General features: G+C 49.6%; 1 protein-coding gene and 1 pseudogene across 1 annotated transcript; both read left to right on the top strand.

Annotated features, from left to right (window-relative positions):
• The window catches only part of LOC135306092 (zinc finger protein 883-like), a 117293-nt pseudogene that overhangs the window by 51250 nt on the left and 50123 nt on the right, over positions 1-15920 (top strand).
• LOC135305674 (probable inactive protein kinase DDB_G0270444) lies at positions 13939-14854 on the top strand. Its single transcript, XM_064429422.1, has 3 exons — positions 13939-14082; positions 14195-14402; positions 14720-14854. Exons 1-2 carry the CDS (start codon positions 14059-14061, stop codon positions 14396-14398), a joined length of 228 nt encoding a protein of 75 aa, XP_064285492.1. The 5' UTR covers positions 13939-14058; the 3' UTR covers positions 14399-14402; positions 14720-14854.

The raw sequence follows: 15920 nt of genomic DNA, 5'->3' as shown, positions 1-15920 counted from the left end.
TAAAATGTCTAAAACGTGCCAACTCATGGATCTTAGAGGTGAGATCTGTTTGGAATTAATGGGATGGAAAGATGGAAAGTGCAAGATGGAAAAGGGGAGCATAAAAATAAATCGAGAAAAATGTCTTGAATTGTTTCAATTTTCATTTAATTTCTTAAAAGCTCTTTCAGTTTTTCCAGAAACTTCTCCTCAGTCCTGTATGCTTTTTCCAAGAACCTTTCCTGAAGAATGAGGTGCAGCTTCTGTCACAAGGTGTGCCACCAACTGCAGCTTCTCTTGGCTTTCCACACTGTGTGTGCAGCACACTTGCAGCAAAGCAGGAGATATATTTGAAGAACTTGACAGCTTGTTCTTCTCTTTTCCTTGTAGGCTGGGCAGTTGTGCTATTGGTAAGGTTTTCATTGTTACTGTTCTACCCTAAGAAAACATGACAGGCTACCAAGAACTCCTGGGGAATGCAAGCCTGACTGAATGCAGAGAAACAAACTCTAGAGCCTGCAGCCAGAAGTGGAGAGCTGTGTGATAATCATTCCAACACCCCCAAGGACATCTTGAAAATGATCTAGAAGATGAAAATGGGCTGACAGAGGGAGTTTGTTTCTGTGCTCACTTCAGATTCTTCTACATCTGAAATCAATTATAAAATCTCCATCTAAATGAAGAGTACAATCAATTCATGAAAAGCACCAGAACAAACTGTACCTCTCAGGAGATGACTGAAATAATCTGTAAAGGAAAAATGCAGGAGAAATGCATTTCTCAGCACTGCAGTATTTGCCTGCCTGAAACCCTCCTCCATTTCCTCCCCATCCCTGGATCTGTTGGTGTCAGTACTGTATTTGCTGGTGCCTCCAGCCCTGAATCACCTCATCTACAGCCTGAGGAACCAGGAGCTCAAGGCTGCAGTGAGGAGACTGATCACTGCACATCTTAGGAAGTATTAAACTGATTGCCAATTTCTGCAAATCACTTGTAATAAAAGTCATCACTTATAGCTCTGTTGGTTTGGTTCTTTGATTTCCCTGTCATTTCCTTTATAAATATTCTTCCTAAAGCTAGATTATTGTTGCTGCCATTTCTGACTTTGTTTCTCTCCACCTTCCCTGTGGCCACAGACTGTGACAATGATGGGCTGCAGTCTCAAAGGTTTTAAAGGAACTAAAGGATCTCCCAGCAGAGTTTTCTGCAGAGATCCCTCTATTCTTGCCATCTCTGGAGCTGCAGCAGCAATGTCTGTGTGCAGAGCTGGGGCAGATCAGTGCTGGCCCAGCAGCTGTGCCCAGCAGCAGCAGCAGCACTTGGTGTTGGCAGTGCTGCTGCCGTGGCCCTGCCCCGCTGCCCTGGTGGCCCTGGTGTTGCTGCAGGGCCTGAGTGCTCTCGGGGCCGGGCACAGTCCTGGGGGTGGCAGTGCCGGGGCTGCAGCAGGGACAGGCCATGGGCACTGCTGGGGCAGCACTGACGCCTCAGGCCAGGCCCTGGCTGCTCCAGGCTCCTTGCCCGGGCTCTCTCAAGAACACACCCAGGCCAATGCTCAGCACAGAAAAGCCCCAGGGTGAGCAGCCCCAGGCTGGCCGTGGGCAGGCTGGGGGCAAACAGCATGGCTGGGGCTCTGCAAGGGCCCTGGGGGAGACGGGAAGGAGCAGCAGAGCAGGGGCTGATCCATCCCCAGTGCGCTGCACAGCCCAGGGCAGCGTCCCAGAGCGTCCTGATGGAGCTGCCAACAACATCCCCCCTCTGCAGCCCTGGCCTCTCCCCCAGCTCACACGGGTGCCGCATCCTTGCAGGCACAGCCACGGCAGCACTGGCTCAGGAGCCCCTGTTTGCATTGCACAGAGCAGGCAGGAGCACCCCAATGCTGTTGCTTGTGGGGACATGAACCTGAGGGAGCACAAATGCCATCAGCCCCTGGGGCCAGCAAGGACTGGGGGACACCAGGGAAACCACTCCGGTTTATTGTGACAAACATTTCAGATCACCAAGTCCAACCTGCACCCTAACACTTCCTTGTCTACCCAGAGCATCGTCCAGTTAACCACCGCTCCCTCATGTGCTTTCAACCAAACTTCTCTTCCAGACCCCTCACCAGCCTTGTTGCCCTTCTCTGGACACGCTCCAGCCCCTCCATGTCCTTCCTAAATTGGGAACCCAGAACTGGACACAGCACTCGAGGTGTGGCCTCACCAGAGCTGAGCACTGGAGAAGAATCACTGCCCTGCTCCCGCTGGCCACACCATTCCTGATCCAGGCCAGGAGCCATTGGCCTTCTTGGCCACCTGGCCACACTGCTGCCTCATGTCCAGCCTGCTGTCCATCAGTCCCTGCAGGTCCCTTTCTGTCTGGCTGCTCTCCAGCCACTCTGTCCCCAGCCTGTAGCACTGCAGGAGTTGTTGTAGCCAAAGTGCAGGACCCGGCACTGGGACTTGTTCAACCTCACCTTGCTGGATTTGGGCCCTGGATCCAGCCTGTCCAGGGCCCTCTGCAGAGCCGTCCTACCCTCCAGCAGATCCAGACTCACACCCAGCTTGGTGTCATCTGCAAATCTGCTGATGCTGGACTCAATCCCCTGATCCAGATTATCAGTGCAGATACTGAAATCCACCCTGGCTGGCTCTGATCCCTCGGCCATCCTGTAGGTGCCCTGTGATGGCTCTCAAGGTGATCTGTTCCATAACCTTGCCGGGCACCCAAATCAGGCTGACAGGCCTGGAGTTCCCCAGATCCTCCTTCCAGCCCTTCTTGGGGATGGGCTCACACTGGCACCTCCACTCCTCTGGGACCTCCCTGCTGATCCAGGACTGATGGTAAATGATGGAGAGCAGCTTGGGGAGCTCATCCACCAGCTCCATCAGCCCTCTAGGATGGATCCTATCTGATCCCAGAGACACCTGTGAGCACCTGAGTGGCTCAGCAGGTCCTCAGCTGCTTCCTCCTGGATTCCATGGGGCTGTTCTGCTCCCTGTGCCCATCTACCAGCTCAGGAGAACACTTGTCCTGAGGATGGCCTGTCTTATTGTTGAAAACTGAGGCAAAGAAGGGGTGAAGTACCTCAGCCCATTCTTCATCTTTGGTAATCATATCCCTCACAGTAAGAAATGCAGGTTGTCCTTACCCCTCCTTTTGACATTAACGTACCTATAAAAACATAATAATTAACCTTCACAGAAGTATCCAAGTTAAGTCCTAACTGAGCTTTTACCTCTCTAATTTTCTTTCTGCATGACCTAACAACATCCTTAAACATTTCTTGATTTACCTGCCTCTATGTCCAAAGGTGCTGCACCCTCTTTTTAATCCCTAGAAATATCCTTTTTAATCCCTTTTTAAACCCCTTTTCCTTGAAAAGCTCCATGCCCAGCCAGGCCAGTCATTTCCCCCTCTGGGTCATCTTTCTGCACAAAGGGGGCAGCCTACTCTTGCCCCTTCAAGATTTCTTTTTTGAAGTGTTTCCATCCTTCCTGGAACTAGTTGTTTTTAAGGGCTGTTTTTTTAAAAAAATCAATACCTGATTTGGTACTCCCCAAATCTGCATCCTCAACAGGCCAAAGTCTGCCCTCAAAAGTCCAGTGTAGAAGATTTATTGATTCCCCTCCTTCTTTTACAGAATATTTAAAAAGTCAATAATTTCATGGTGACTGTGCCCTAAACAGCCTCTGACCAGCACTTCTCCCACCAGCCCTTCTCTGTTCATGAACAGCAGGAGACAGAGCTTTCCTTGGGAGTGGGAATTGCAGGAAACCTCCCCAAAGTGCAGCTTGGAAGGTTCAGCCTGGAGCTGAGGAGAAAGCGAAGTCCCTGCCAGGGTGGAATTGTGGTGCTCGAGGTGTGGCAGCGTGAGGCTGGGCCATGGCCGGCTCTGTGTGCCAGGAGCTGGCAGCGCTGGGTGCAGGGAGCCCAGGGAGGGCACAGAAACGCTGGCTGAGAAATGCTGGGGCACAGCGAGAGGGGTCGAGTGCAGCCGGCCAGGGCACAGGAGCAGCACGCACAGGGGGCACAGCCTGCAGGACAGATGGCCGAGGGCTGGGCAGGGCTGGCAGGGCCACAGGCACCCAGGCCTTTGTGCCCTGGGCTCGGGCAGCGCCTCTGGAGGCCCCACAGCAGGAACTTTCCTGGCAGGGGCTGCACTTTGGCTCTCCCTCGGCCTCCCTGGCCAGGCTGGCAGGGGCTGCAGGTTGATGGCATTTGTCCTTGCTGCCCCTCACATCCCCCTGCCCCACAGAGAGCCCCGAGCCACCCGTGAGGGACAGGCCCTGCTGGCCCAGGCTGGGCTCAGGCCTTGGCCTTTCTGCTTCCCCCAGCCAGCCCAGGCCTTGCTCAGCATTGCAGTTCCCTGCCCAGAGCCTTGGGCTCCCTGCACTCCTGGCCTCAAGGATCTGCTCTCAGCAGTCCCTGGGGAGCCTTTGGCACTCCCTGCCCTCACTGGGGCCCAGCCATGCTCCGAGGCACTTGGAGTTTTGCTGCTGACTCCTTGAGCAGCTTCTTCATCCTTCTCTCAGTGCCTGAGGCTCCTGGACCCAGCCCCAAATCCACCATGGGGCTGATTAAAATACAGAAAGCCTTGGGGGGCTCTTTCTCTTCCTTCAATTTTCCCCCAAGCCTCCAGGGCTTGTGAAGCTGCTTGGAGTCAGTCTGGAGTTCTGTTAAGGAGGGAGATTTCAAAGTGCACTGACGGCATGATGTTTGGTTTTAATCACGTTTCTGGTTTTTTATTTTTCAGTTCAGAAAAGAGGTGAAAGAACGATTCCCCAGGTGATCTTGATGCTGAATGTCTCCCTAGAAGATCTGGGCATGGAGAAGAACAAGCCCCTTGCAGGCTGACCAGTTTTGGAAAACCTGCTCCTCACCCCAGCCTCACCATGTCTGACATGGCCCACCTGGGACTGACATCCCAAAACATAAAAAAGTATGCATTTTTAAAATAAATAAGAATGATTAATTTATAAAATTATAATTATATTTTTTTAATTTATATTAGTATTACTGTATATTTCTATTACCTTTGATATTTATGTGAAAAATTGAATACATTTTTAGCAATCAAAAAATTATTTGTCATTGGTTTTAAATAAAACAATTCCTTTCATTAAATCATTGACCACTATTGGCCATTTATTTCTCCTTCTTAATGCTAATTAGTGCTATTTTTAGATCTTTTCACATATTTTTTTATTATTTTCACGCACAGGGTAAAAGGGACCACTCTGGGGTCCCTGGAGACATTTCTGGGGCACATTTGGGGCAGTTTAGGGTCTGGGCAGTGTGATAAACAAGTCCACTGAATTTAAGGATCAAATAATTATTATTTTTGCAAGCAAGAATAAGCAAGGACAGCGCTGGGCGGCCCGGAGTCTCCGCTCCACTTTGGCTCACAAAATTCCTATCCCCTGAGTCCACCTTTTATTGCCTTCTTCTCCGGGTTTAGGGATGACGTGATCTGTCTTCTGCACTTGCTCATTCAGTTGCTAGGGGGTCTTTTTCTGCCTTCTGGTGGTCGTGGGATGAAGGCTTAGTCCCCCTTAGTCTTCCTCTTTGTGAACGCTGAGTGAACTTATGCCTTATAAGGCATATCTATACAGAACACTATACACTTTCTGCAAGCTAAGCAATTCTAGCAAGTTTAAGGATTGTTATTACAGCTGCTTCTCATTACTTTCCTTTCACAAGGCATAACTTTACAATGGAATTCCCAAAGCACTATAGTAAACCAGCAACCATATGTATCTGCACAAGAAGTTTTTTTGGCTATTTAACTATTGTTTTATAACATATAGTTATTTAGCTATTGATTTAATTAATGAACAAATGTATTACTACTTATTACAAATCCCCCATTTCTTTTTTTACCAGTTTTGTTCATTAAATCTTTCTAGGTCTTTCCTAGCAAGCATTAAATGAGCTGTCGCATCAGTTAAGTTATGTGCACTAATTATAGGTGCTAACTTCCTTAGTTTCTTCATCATATTCCAATTCATAATGAATAGAACTGCTGACAAAATAAAACCAAGCAGTCAATATCAACGGAACAAAAATGGGATGGCATATACTGTTTAGGACCCCAGTGGCATTAGGAGACAAACCGAAAAGGGCATCCCACTGGATGTCACTCTGGAAATGCCAGTGGCTCAGCTGAGAGCTCTGGGAATGACTGACACTGCACTGAGAGGGGCCACAGTCCTGCAAGGGGCTTTCATCAGGAGCAAACAGCAGCCTGGAGGGTGGGCAATGCTGGATCTGTACCACTGCGTGCTCATCCTTCACCTGAATGTGGAGCTGCCCCTAAAGTTGCCATGCATCACTTTTTCTTTTTCTCCTGTTGGGTATATTTTGGAGCAGCTGTTCTATGTGGCTTTTGATGGTGATCCTGTGGCAAGCAGCCATTTGCCTGCTGTGCTATCCTTGCAACTAATACTAACTCTTCATTTCCCTTGGTTTTATTTGGCGTTTTTTATCTATTTGTTTGATTGGTTTGCTTCATGGGTTTGTTTGTTTAATTGATTGGGTTTTTGTCTGATTTGGTTTGAGTTTTTTGTTTGCTTTTTCATAAATGACTGGTGAAGTTGGCAAAGCCAAACTCAAGACAACGTAAACCAGGATCAGCTTTCCAGAAATTCCTTTTGGCTGGGTTTAGCTGCATTCCCCAGGCTCAGGATCACTAGAATATTTTCAGGTTTTGCTCTGCATATCAGCCTGCCCATACTCCGCTTGGTCTTTCACGAATGGAGAAGACAATGGACATTGTGCCAAGCTTCCTTTCCAACAGAAAAAGCTGGGGCAGCATGACAGAAAAGAAGAAAAAAAAATATCACCAGTTAGAACAGAACCAGTGTCCCACCATCTTCCCCTCCACTGTTATTAATTTTGTACATTTAGAGGCAAACGTGGGTCTAAAGCTTGCATCTCTCAGTTCCTGATGCTATTTGCTACCCTGCTGCCTTCACTGGCCCTGATGTGACTGACTGCTGGGCAAGTGGGGCTGGGGATGCTCAGCCTGGAGGGAGGAGACACTGAGCGGCCTCACTGTGGTTCTGCAGGACTGGAAGGGTCCCGCAGGAAAGAAGGGGACAGAGTGTTCAGCAGGGCCTGTGCTGACAGGACAAGGGGGGATTGGCTTTCAACTGCAGCAGGTTGATTGAAGCTGCATCTAAGGAAGCTGCTCTTTTCCACTGGGGGTGGTGGGGCACTGGCCCAGGCTGTGCACAGAGGCTGTGCACGCCCCATCCTTGGGAACAGGGCTCTGAGCAGCCTGCTCTGGGGGAAGACTGCTCAGCTGGGAACAAGATGTTGTTCTTCAGGCCCCTTGCAAGCCCAACCGTTCAGGGACTCCATCATTCCATGGTCTCCACTGTCCACTTCAGATGGAGCCTGGGAACTGTGATGTCACAGCCCACGCTCCAGCTGGAACGTCCAGCGCCCAGCAAAGGGCACAACACAATTCTTGGCCGTTGTGTTTGCACGCTCTTCACCCTGCTCCTGCCCACTCTGCTTGTCACCTTTCCTCAGTCCTGAAAGATCCTGAGTGCCTGGATTTCATCATCCAGCCCTGCAGGATGCTCCCATTTCTCCTGAGGATGGTATGGTGCCATTCCATGGAGGTGAACACCCCCACCTGCCCGGGTGGGCTGGAGCTCTGTGGGCATGGAGTGGGACAGGGACCCCACTCTGAGGTTTTGCTGCCTCTGCAGGCTGTCCCAGATGGAGAAGAGGAGATGGAGGTGGATATAGAGATTGATAGAGAGGAGGGCATGGAGACGGAGGGAGCAGATACTGGAGAGGAGGAGATAGAGGTGGAGGTGGTTGTGGAAGAGGAGATGGAAGTGGATATGGAAGAGTCCATTGAGGACATGGATATTGATTAAAAAGGTGAGGAAGACGCCCTGATCTTGGCATGAAGAGCAATGCCAGCAGCAGGACAGGCAGAGTGGGTCTCCTGCTGCCAGGCTGGGGCTGGGCTGGGTGCTCCCTGCTCAGGGACATTGTACCCAGGGCACTGGATTCTGGTGGCCATCCACAGCCTGTCCTGTGCCTGCTTTGCTCCACACAAGCTCCATGCCAGACCCAGCCAGGCTCAGTTCTGGTAGCAGAGTCCTGCTGCTGGGCCAGCATGTGCCAGCCTGGGGGCACATGCAAGAGCCCTCTGTGCCTGACTGGAGTGACCGTGGCATTTGCTTTTCTTCCAGGTGCGATGGACATCATGGAGAGAGATGCCACCTTTCTGTACATACGTTTTACACTTTGATGTTGACTTTAGGATATAGGTTTTAGGGCTTTTTGTCTTCTGTAAATATGTTTCATATATTTTTTGTTAGATAGGTTTTTATGTATATATGTTCTATCGATTGTTGTTGTTACAAATATTCTTGCAATGTAAATATCTTCTGTATTTTTCCTGCTGTTCTTCTGTAATAAACAAATTTTATTTTTCACACCCCAGTTCTCCTTGCATTTGCTTCAGGCACAGGCAGCATTTTGCCAAGTTGTAGTTTCCACTTGCTCCAGGTTTTCAGGGCTGGAGGTCAGAAGTAGATGAAGGGGAAAAAATCCACAATTAAGAGTGTCCAGGACACCCAGAGCCAAAAGAAGCGCAGGGGATCAGGAAAGAGGGAAGCATGTGCTCCAAACAACAGAAATGAAGTGAGAGCTCTGGAGGGAACAAAAGAAAGAGGAAGCCTATAGAAAGGGAAAAAACGTCTCCCCACAAGTTGTTTTGCCTTTTTTCATTGAGAGTCTCTTGTATCATGTGGTGGAAACCCAGAAAAATGAAGGTCAGGAGAAGCATGGTTTATTGGGAACATTCCTGCATAGTAGACAATCCTTGTGCAAATCAATCCATGCAGCACTCACATGTTTAATTGCTTCTCTTCCTGGGGAAGCAGAGTTGCTTTATTTACTCCAAGCAAGATTTTCTCCCTCCTCCCTGGCAAAGAACAAGCTCCCATCCTGGCAAGCGCTTGCTGCTTTCCTTAACACTCATCACAGCCATGCTAAGGAGAGTGGAGCAGGTTAATTTATCACTTGTTGCAAGTTTTACCTCCTTCTTAGATAAGGACCATATTCAGCTGAGTGACAGTGAAGCAAAATGGCAAGCCAGGAATACATTGCCCTGCACACAACATCCTCCATTCCCATGGATGGTTTCTCACTGGCACACAGGAGGAAGGAAGGAACACAAATGCATCATTGTACATCAAGTCATACATGTTGAGGGATGAACAGAACTCACGGGGATATGGAAACCCCCCCTGAAAAGCAGTTCAGAGAAATCCTGAGCTCTTTTGTGGTCCTAGGCATGAAGATGCTCAGGGTCTTCCACAGATGCTCAGCAGGCAGTAGGATTGTGCCTGGATGTCACTCTGCAAATGCCAGTGGCTCAGCTGAGAGCTCTGGGAGTGACTGACACTGCACTGAGAGGGGCCACAGTCCTGCAAGGGTCTTTCATCAGGAGCAAACAGCAGCCTGGAGGATGGGCAATGCTGGATCTGTACCACTGCATGCTCATCCTTCACCTGAATGTGGAGCTGCCCCCAAAGTTGCCATGCATCACTTTTTCTTTTTCTCCTCTTGGGTATATTTTGGAGCAGCTGTTCTATGTGGCTTTTGACGGTGATCCTGTGGGAAGCAGCCATTTGCCTGCCGTGCTATCCTCACAACTAATACTAACTCTTCATTTCCTTTGGTTTTATATGCCGTTTTTTATCTATTTGTTTGATTGGTTTGCTGCATGGGTTTGTTTGTTTGATTGATTGGGTTTTTGTCTGATTTGGTTTGAGTTTTTTGTTTGCTTTTTCATAAATGACTGGTGAAGTTGGCAAAGCCAAACTCAAGATAATGTAAACCAGGATCAGCTTTCCAGAAATTGCTTTTGGCTGGGTTTAGCTGCATCCCCCAGGCTCAGGATCACTAGTATATTTTCAGTTTTTGCTCTGCATATCAGCCTGCCCAGACTCCGCTTGGTGTTTCACAAATGGAGAAGACAATGGACATTGTGCCAAGCTTCCTTTCAAACAGAAAAACCTGAGACAGCATGACAGAAAAGAAGAAAAAGAAATCACCAGTTAGAACAGAACTAGTGTCCCACCATATTCCTCTCCGCTGTTATTAATTTTGAACATTTAGAGGCAAACGTGGGTCTAAAGCTTGCATCTCTCAGTTCCTGATGCTATTTGCTACCCTGCAGCCTTGACTGGCCCTGATGTGACTGACTGCTGGGCAAGTGGGGCTGGGGATGCTCAGACTGGAGAGAGGAGACACTGGGCGGCCTCACTGTGGCTGTGCAGGACTGGAAGGGTCCCGCAGGAAAGAAGGGGACAGAGTGTTCAGCAGGGCCTGTGCTGACAGGACAAGGGGGGATGGCTTTCAACTGCAGCAGGTTGATTGAAGCTGCATCTAAGGAAGTTGCTCTTTTCCACTGGGGGTGGTGGGGCACTGGCCCAGGCTGTGCACAGAGGCTGTGCATGCCCCATCCTTGGCAACAGGGCTCTGAGCAGCATGCTCTGGGGGAAGACTGCTCAGCTGGGAACAAGATGTTGTTCTTCAGGCTCCCTTGCAAGCCCAACTGTGCAGGGACTCCATCATTCCATGGTCTCCAGTGTCCACTTCAGATGGAGCCTGGGAACTGTGATGTCACAGCCCACGCTCCAGCTGGAACATCCAGCGCCCAGCAAAGGGCACAACACAAGACTTGGCTGCTGTGTTCGCACGCTCTGCACCTTGCTCCTGCCCTCGCCTTTCACTCTTCTTATCCCCTCGATACCCCGATCATTCCTGACACCTCCTGAGTTCCTGGATTTCATCATCCAGCCCTGCAGGATGCTCCCCTTTGTTCTGGGGAAGGTATGGTTCCATTCCATGGAGGTGGACACCCCCACCTGCCCAGGTGGGCTGGGGCTCTGTGGGGATGGAGTGGGACAGGGAGCCCACTCTGAGGTTTTGCTACCTCTGCAGGCTGTCCCAGACAGAGAGGAGGAGATGGAGGTAGATACAAAGATTGATATGGAGGAAGGGATGGAAATAGACGGAGAAGACCCTGGAGAGGAAGAGATGGACGTGGATGTGACTGAGGAAGAAGAGATGGATGTGGATATGGAAGAGTCCATTGAGGACATGGATATTGATTAAGAAGGTGAGGAAGAGGCCATGATCTTGGCATGAAGAGCAATGCCAGCAGCAGGACAGGCAGAGTGGGTCTCCTGCTGCCAGGCTGGGGCTGGGCTGGGTGCTCCCTGCTCAGGGACATTGTACCCAGGGCACTGCATTCTGGTGGCCATCCACAGCCTGTCCTGTGCCTGCTTTGCTCCACACAAGCTCCATGCCAGACCCAGCCAGGCTCAGTTCTGGTAGCAGAGTCCTGCTGCTGGGCCAGCATGTGCCAGCCTGGGGGCACATGCAGGAGCCCTCTGTGCCTGACTGGAGTGACCGTGGCATTTGCTTTTCTTCCAGGTGCGATGGACATCACAGAGACACCACCCTTTTGTATATATGTTCTACAGTTTGTTGTTTTTCTTTAGAATGTAGATTGTAGGGCTATTTTTGACTTCTGTAAATACGTTTCCCATAGTTTTGCTAGGTAGGTTTTTCTGTATATATGTTCTATCGATTGTTGTTGTTACAAATATTCTTGCAATGTAAATATCTTCTGTATTTTTCCTGCTGTTCTTCTGTAATAAACAAATTTTATTTTTCACGCCCCAGTTCTCCTTGCATTTGCTTCAGGCACAGGCAGCATTTTGCAAAGTTGTAGTTTCCACTTGCTCCAGGTTTTCAGGGCTGGAGGTCAGAAGTAGATGAAGGGGAAAAAATCCACAATTAAGAGTGTCCAGGACACCCAGAGCCAAAAGAAGCACAGGGGATCAGGAAAGAGGGAAGCACGTGCTCCAAACAACAGCAGAAATGAAGTGAGAGCTCTGGAGGGAACAAAAGAAAGAGGAAGCCTGAAGAAAGGAAAAAACGTCTCCCCACAAGTTGTTTTGCTTTTTTTCATTGAGAGTCTCTTGTATCATGTGGTGGAAACCCAGAAAAATGAAGGTCAGGAGAAGCATGGTTTATTGGGAACATTCCTGCATAGTAGACAATCCTTGTGCAAATCAATCCATGCAGCACTCACATGTTTAATTGCTTCTCTTCCTGGGGAAGCAGAGTTGCTTTACTTACTCCAAGCAAGATTTTCTCCCTCCTCCCTGGCAAAGAACAAGCTCCCATCCTGGCAAGCGCTTGCTGCTTTCCTTAACACTCATCACAGCCATGCTAAGGAGAGTGGAGCAGGTTAATTTAACACTTGTTGCAAGTTTTACCTCCTTCTTAGATAAGGACCATGTTCAGCTGAGTGACAGTGAAGCAAAATGGCAAGCCAGGAATACATTGCCCTGCACACAACATCCTCCATTCCCATGGATGGTTTCTCACTGGCACACAGGAGGAAGGAAGGAACACAAATGCATCATTGTACATCAAGTCATACATGTTGAGGGATGAACAGATCTCACGGGGATATGGAAACCCCCCCTGAAAAGCAGTTCAGAGAAATCCTGAGCTCTTTTGTGGTCCTAGGCATGAAGATGCTCAGGGTCTTCCACAGATGCTCAGCAGGCAGTAGGATTGCGGCTGGATGTCACTCTGCAAATGCCAGTGGCTCAGCTGAGAGCTCTGGGAGTGACTGACGCTGCACTGAGAGGGGCCACAGTCCTGCAAGGGTCTTTCATCAGGAGCAAACAGCAGCCTGGAGGATGGGCAATGCTGGATCTGTACCACTGCATGCTCATCCTTCACCTGAATGTGGAGCTGCCCCCAAAGTTGCCATGCATCACTTTTTCTTTTTCTCCTCTTGGGTATATTTTGGAGCAGCTGTTCTATGTGGCTTTTGATGGTGATCCTGTGGGAAGCAGCCATTTGCCTGCCGTGCTATCCTCACAACTAATACTAACTCTTCATTTCCTTTAGTTTTATTTGGCGTTTTTTATCTATTTGTTTGATTGGTTTGATGCATGGGTTTGTTTGTTGAATTGACTGGGTTTTGTCTGATTTGGTTTGAGTTTTTTGTTTGCTTTTTCATAAATGACTGGTGAAGTTGGCAAAGCCAAACTCAAGATAATGTAAACCAGGATCAGCTTTCCAGAAATTGCTTTTGGCTGGGTTTAGCTGCATCCCCCAGGCTCAGGATCACTAGAATATTTTCAGGTTTTGCTCTGCATATCAGCCTGCCCAGACTCCGCTTGGTGTTTCACAAATGGAGAAGACAATGGACATTGTGCCAAGCTTCCTTTCCAACAGAAAAAGCTGGGACAGCATGACAGAAAAGAAGAAAAAGAAATCACCAGTTAGAACAGAACTAGTGTCCCACCATATTCTTCTCCGCTGTTATTAATTTTGTACATTTAGAGGCAAACGTGGGTCTAAAGCTTGCATCTCTCAGTTCCTGATGCTCTTTGCTACCCTGCAGCCTTGACTGGCCCTGATGTGACTGACTGCTGGGCAAGTGGGGCTGGGGATGCTCAGCCTGGAGAGAGGAGACACTGGGAGGCCTCACTGTGGTTCTGCAGGACTGGAAGGGTCCCGCAGGAAAGAAGGGGACAGAGTGTTCAGCAGGGCCTGTGCTGACAGGACAAGGGGGGATGGCTTTCAACTGCAGCAGGTTGATTGAAGCTGCATCTAAGGAAGCTGCTCTTTTCCACTGGGGGTGGTGGGGCACTGGCCCAGGCTGTGCACAGAGGCTGTGCATGCCCCATCCTTGGCAACAGGGCTCTGAGCAGCCTGCTCTGGGGGAAGACTTCTCAGCTGGGAACAAGATGTTGTTCTTCAGGCTCCCTAGCAAGACCAACCATTCAGGGACTCCATCATTCCATGGTCTCCAGTGTCCACTTCAGATGGAGCCTGGGAACTGTGATGTCACAGCCCACGCTCCAGCTGGAACGTCCAGCGCCCAGCAAAGGGCACAACACAATCCTTGGCCGCTGTGTTCGCATGCTCTTCACCCTGCTCCTGCCCACTCTGATTTTCACCTGCCCCCTGATAACCCTTTCAATCCTGAAAGATCCTTAGTGTCTGGATTTCATCATCCAGCCCTGCAGGATGCTCCCATTTCTCCTGAGGATGGTATGGTGCCATTCCATGGAGGTGGACACCCCACACCTGCCCGGGTGGGCTGGAGCTCTGTGGGGATGGAGTGGGACAGGGAGCCCACTCTGAGGTTTTGCTACCTCTGCAGGCTGTCCCAGACAGAGAGGAGGAGATGGAGGTAGATGCAAAGATTGATACGGAGGAGGAGATGGAAATAGATGGAGAAGACCCTGGAGAGGAAGAGATGGATGTGGATGTGGAGGAGGAAGAAGAGATGGACGTGTATGTGGATGAGGAAGAAGAGATGGATGTGGATATGGAAGAGTCCATTGAGGACATGGATATTGATTAAGAAGGTGAGGAAGAGGCCATGATCTTGGCATGAAGAGCAATGCCAGCAGCAGGACAGGCAGAGTGGGTCTCCTGCTGCCAGGCTGGGGCTGGGCTGGGTGCTCCCTGCTCAGGGACATTGTACCCAGGGCACTGGATTCTGGTGGCCATCCACAGCCTGTCCTGTGCCTGCTTTGCTCCACACAAGCTCCATGCCAGACCCAGCCAGGCTCAGTTCTGGTAGCAGAGTCCTGCTGCTGGGCCAGCATGTGCCAGCCTGGGGGCACATGCAAGAGCCCTCTGTGCCTGACTGGAGTGACCGTGGCATTTGCTTTTCTTCCAGGTGCGATGGACAGCACAGACAGAGACACCACCCTTTTGTATATATGTTCTACAGTTTGTTGTTTTTCTTTAGAATGTAGATTGTAGGGCTATTTTTGACTTCTGTAAATACATAGTTTTGTTAGGTAGGTTTTGTTAGATAGGTTTTTATGTATATATGTTCTATCGATTGTTGTTGTTACAAATATTCTTGCAATGTAAATATCTTCTGTATTTTTCCTGCTGTTCTTCTGTAATAAAAAAAATTTATTTTTCACACCCCAGTTCTCCTTGCATTTGCTTCAGGCACAGGCAGCATTTTGCAAAGTTGTGCTTTCCACTTGCTCCAGGTTCCCAGGGCTGGACGTCCCTGGCACAGCCACCCCAGGAGTGGGGGTCCCTGTGCACAGAGGGGTTCCCCTGACAGAGGTGAGCCTCTCCTTGCAGTTTCTCTGGAGACACTTGGGAGCTGTAGGGGCAAAGCCCAGCGTGCCCTGGCCCATGGATCCCATGTTGGAGCAGGGCTGAGCCTGTGTGCTCCTGCAGAGCCTCAGCCATGGCTCTTCCCTGGGCAGCCCCAGGGCTAAGGAGGGAGCACTGGGCTGTGGGCAAGCCCTGCTCCTGGGCACCCTGAGGGGCTGGAGCCAGCCTGGAGGGAGCCTCAGCCCTACATGGACCAAGATTTCCTTTGGAAACCCCCTCTCTCCCCAGAGTCTGCTGAGCACAAGAATTGATCCTCCTAGCTCAAGGTGTGACCTTCATTGGCACAAATGTGTCCCTTGCACTTTCTAGCACAGCATATGTCAGTGCTTGTAATCCCTGTTCTGCACACTCTGCTTAGGCAGCAAAACATCTGAAGCTGAGGGAACATCTGGAATTAGCACCAACCTGCAGAGAGCTCCAAGGGGAGAACCTACCCGCAAGCACCCAGTGAAATACTTGACACTGATAGTCTGGGGCAGAGCTGAAACAAAAGTATTTTAATGCCAAGAGAGAGGATATTTTATTGCTGAATTCATTCTGCAAGAACAAGAATGGAAGCATTTGGTCTCCTCACCTGCCACACATGTGTATTGCCAAGGTTTGCCTCTGGGTTATGACTGATTTTGATGAATCTGTTCAGAACTCTGATGCTGTTCCTGGCTAAGGTGCAGAGATGATATTTCAGAGCCAGATGAGCTCAGCACATCTTGTGTAATGCAGAATGTCCAGAGCCAGACATT

This window comes from Passer domesticus, chromosome 8, assembly GCF_036417665.1.
Source record: "Passer domesticus isolate bPasDom1 chromosome 8, bPasDom1.hap1, whole genome shotgun sequence".
NCBI lineage: Eukaryota > Metazoa > Chordata > Aves > Passeriformes > Passeridae > Passer > Passer domesticus.
This window is presented reverse-complemented; position numbering and strand designations above follow the sequence as displayed.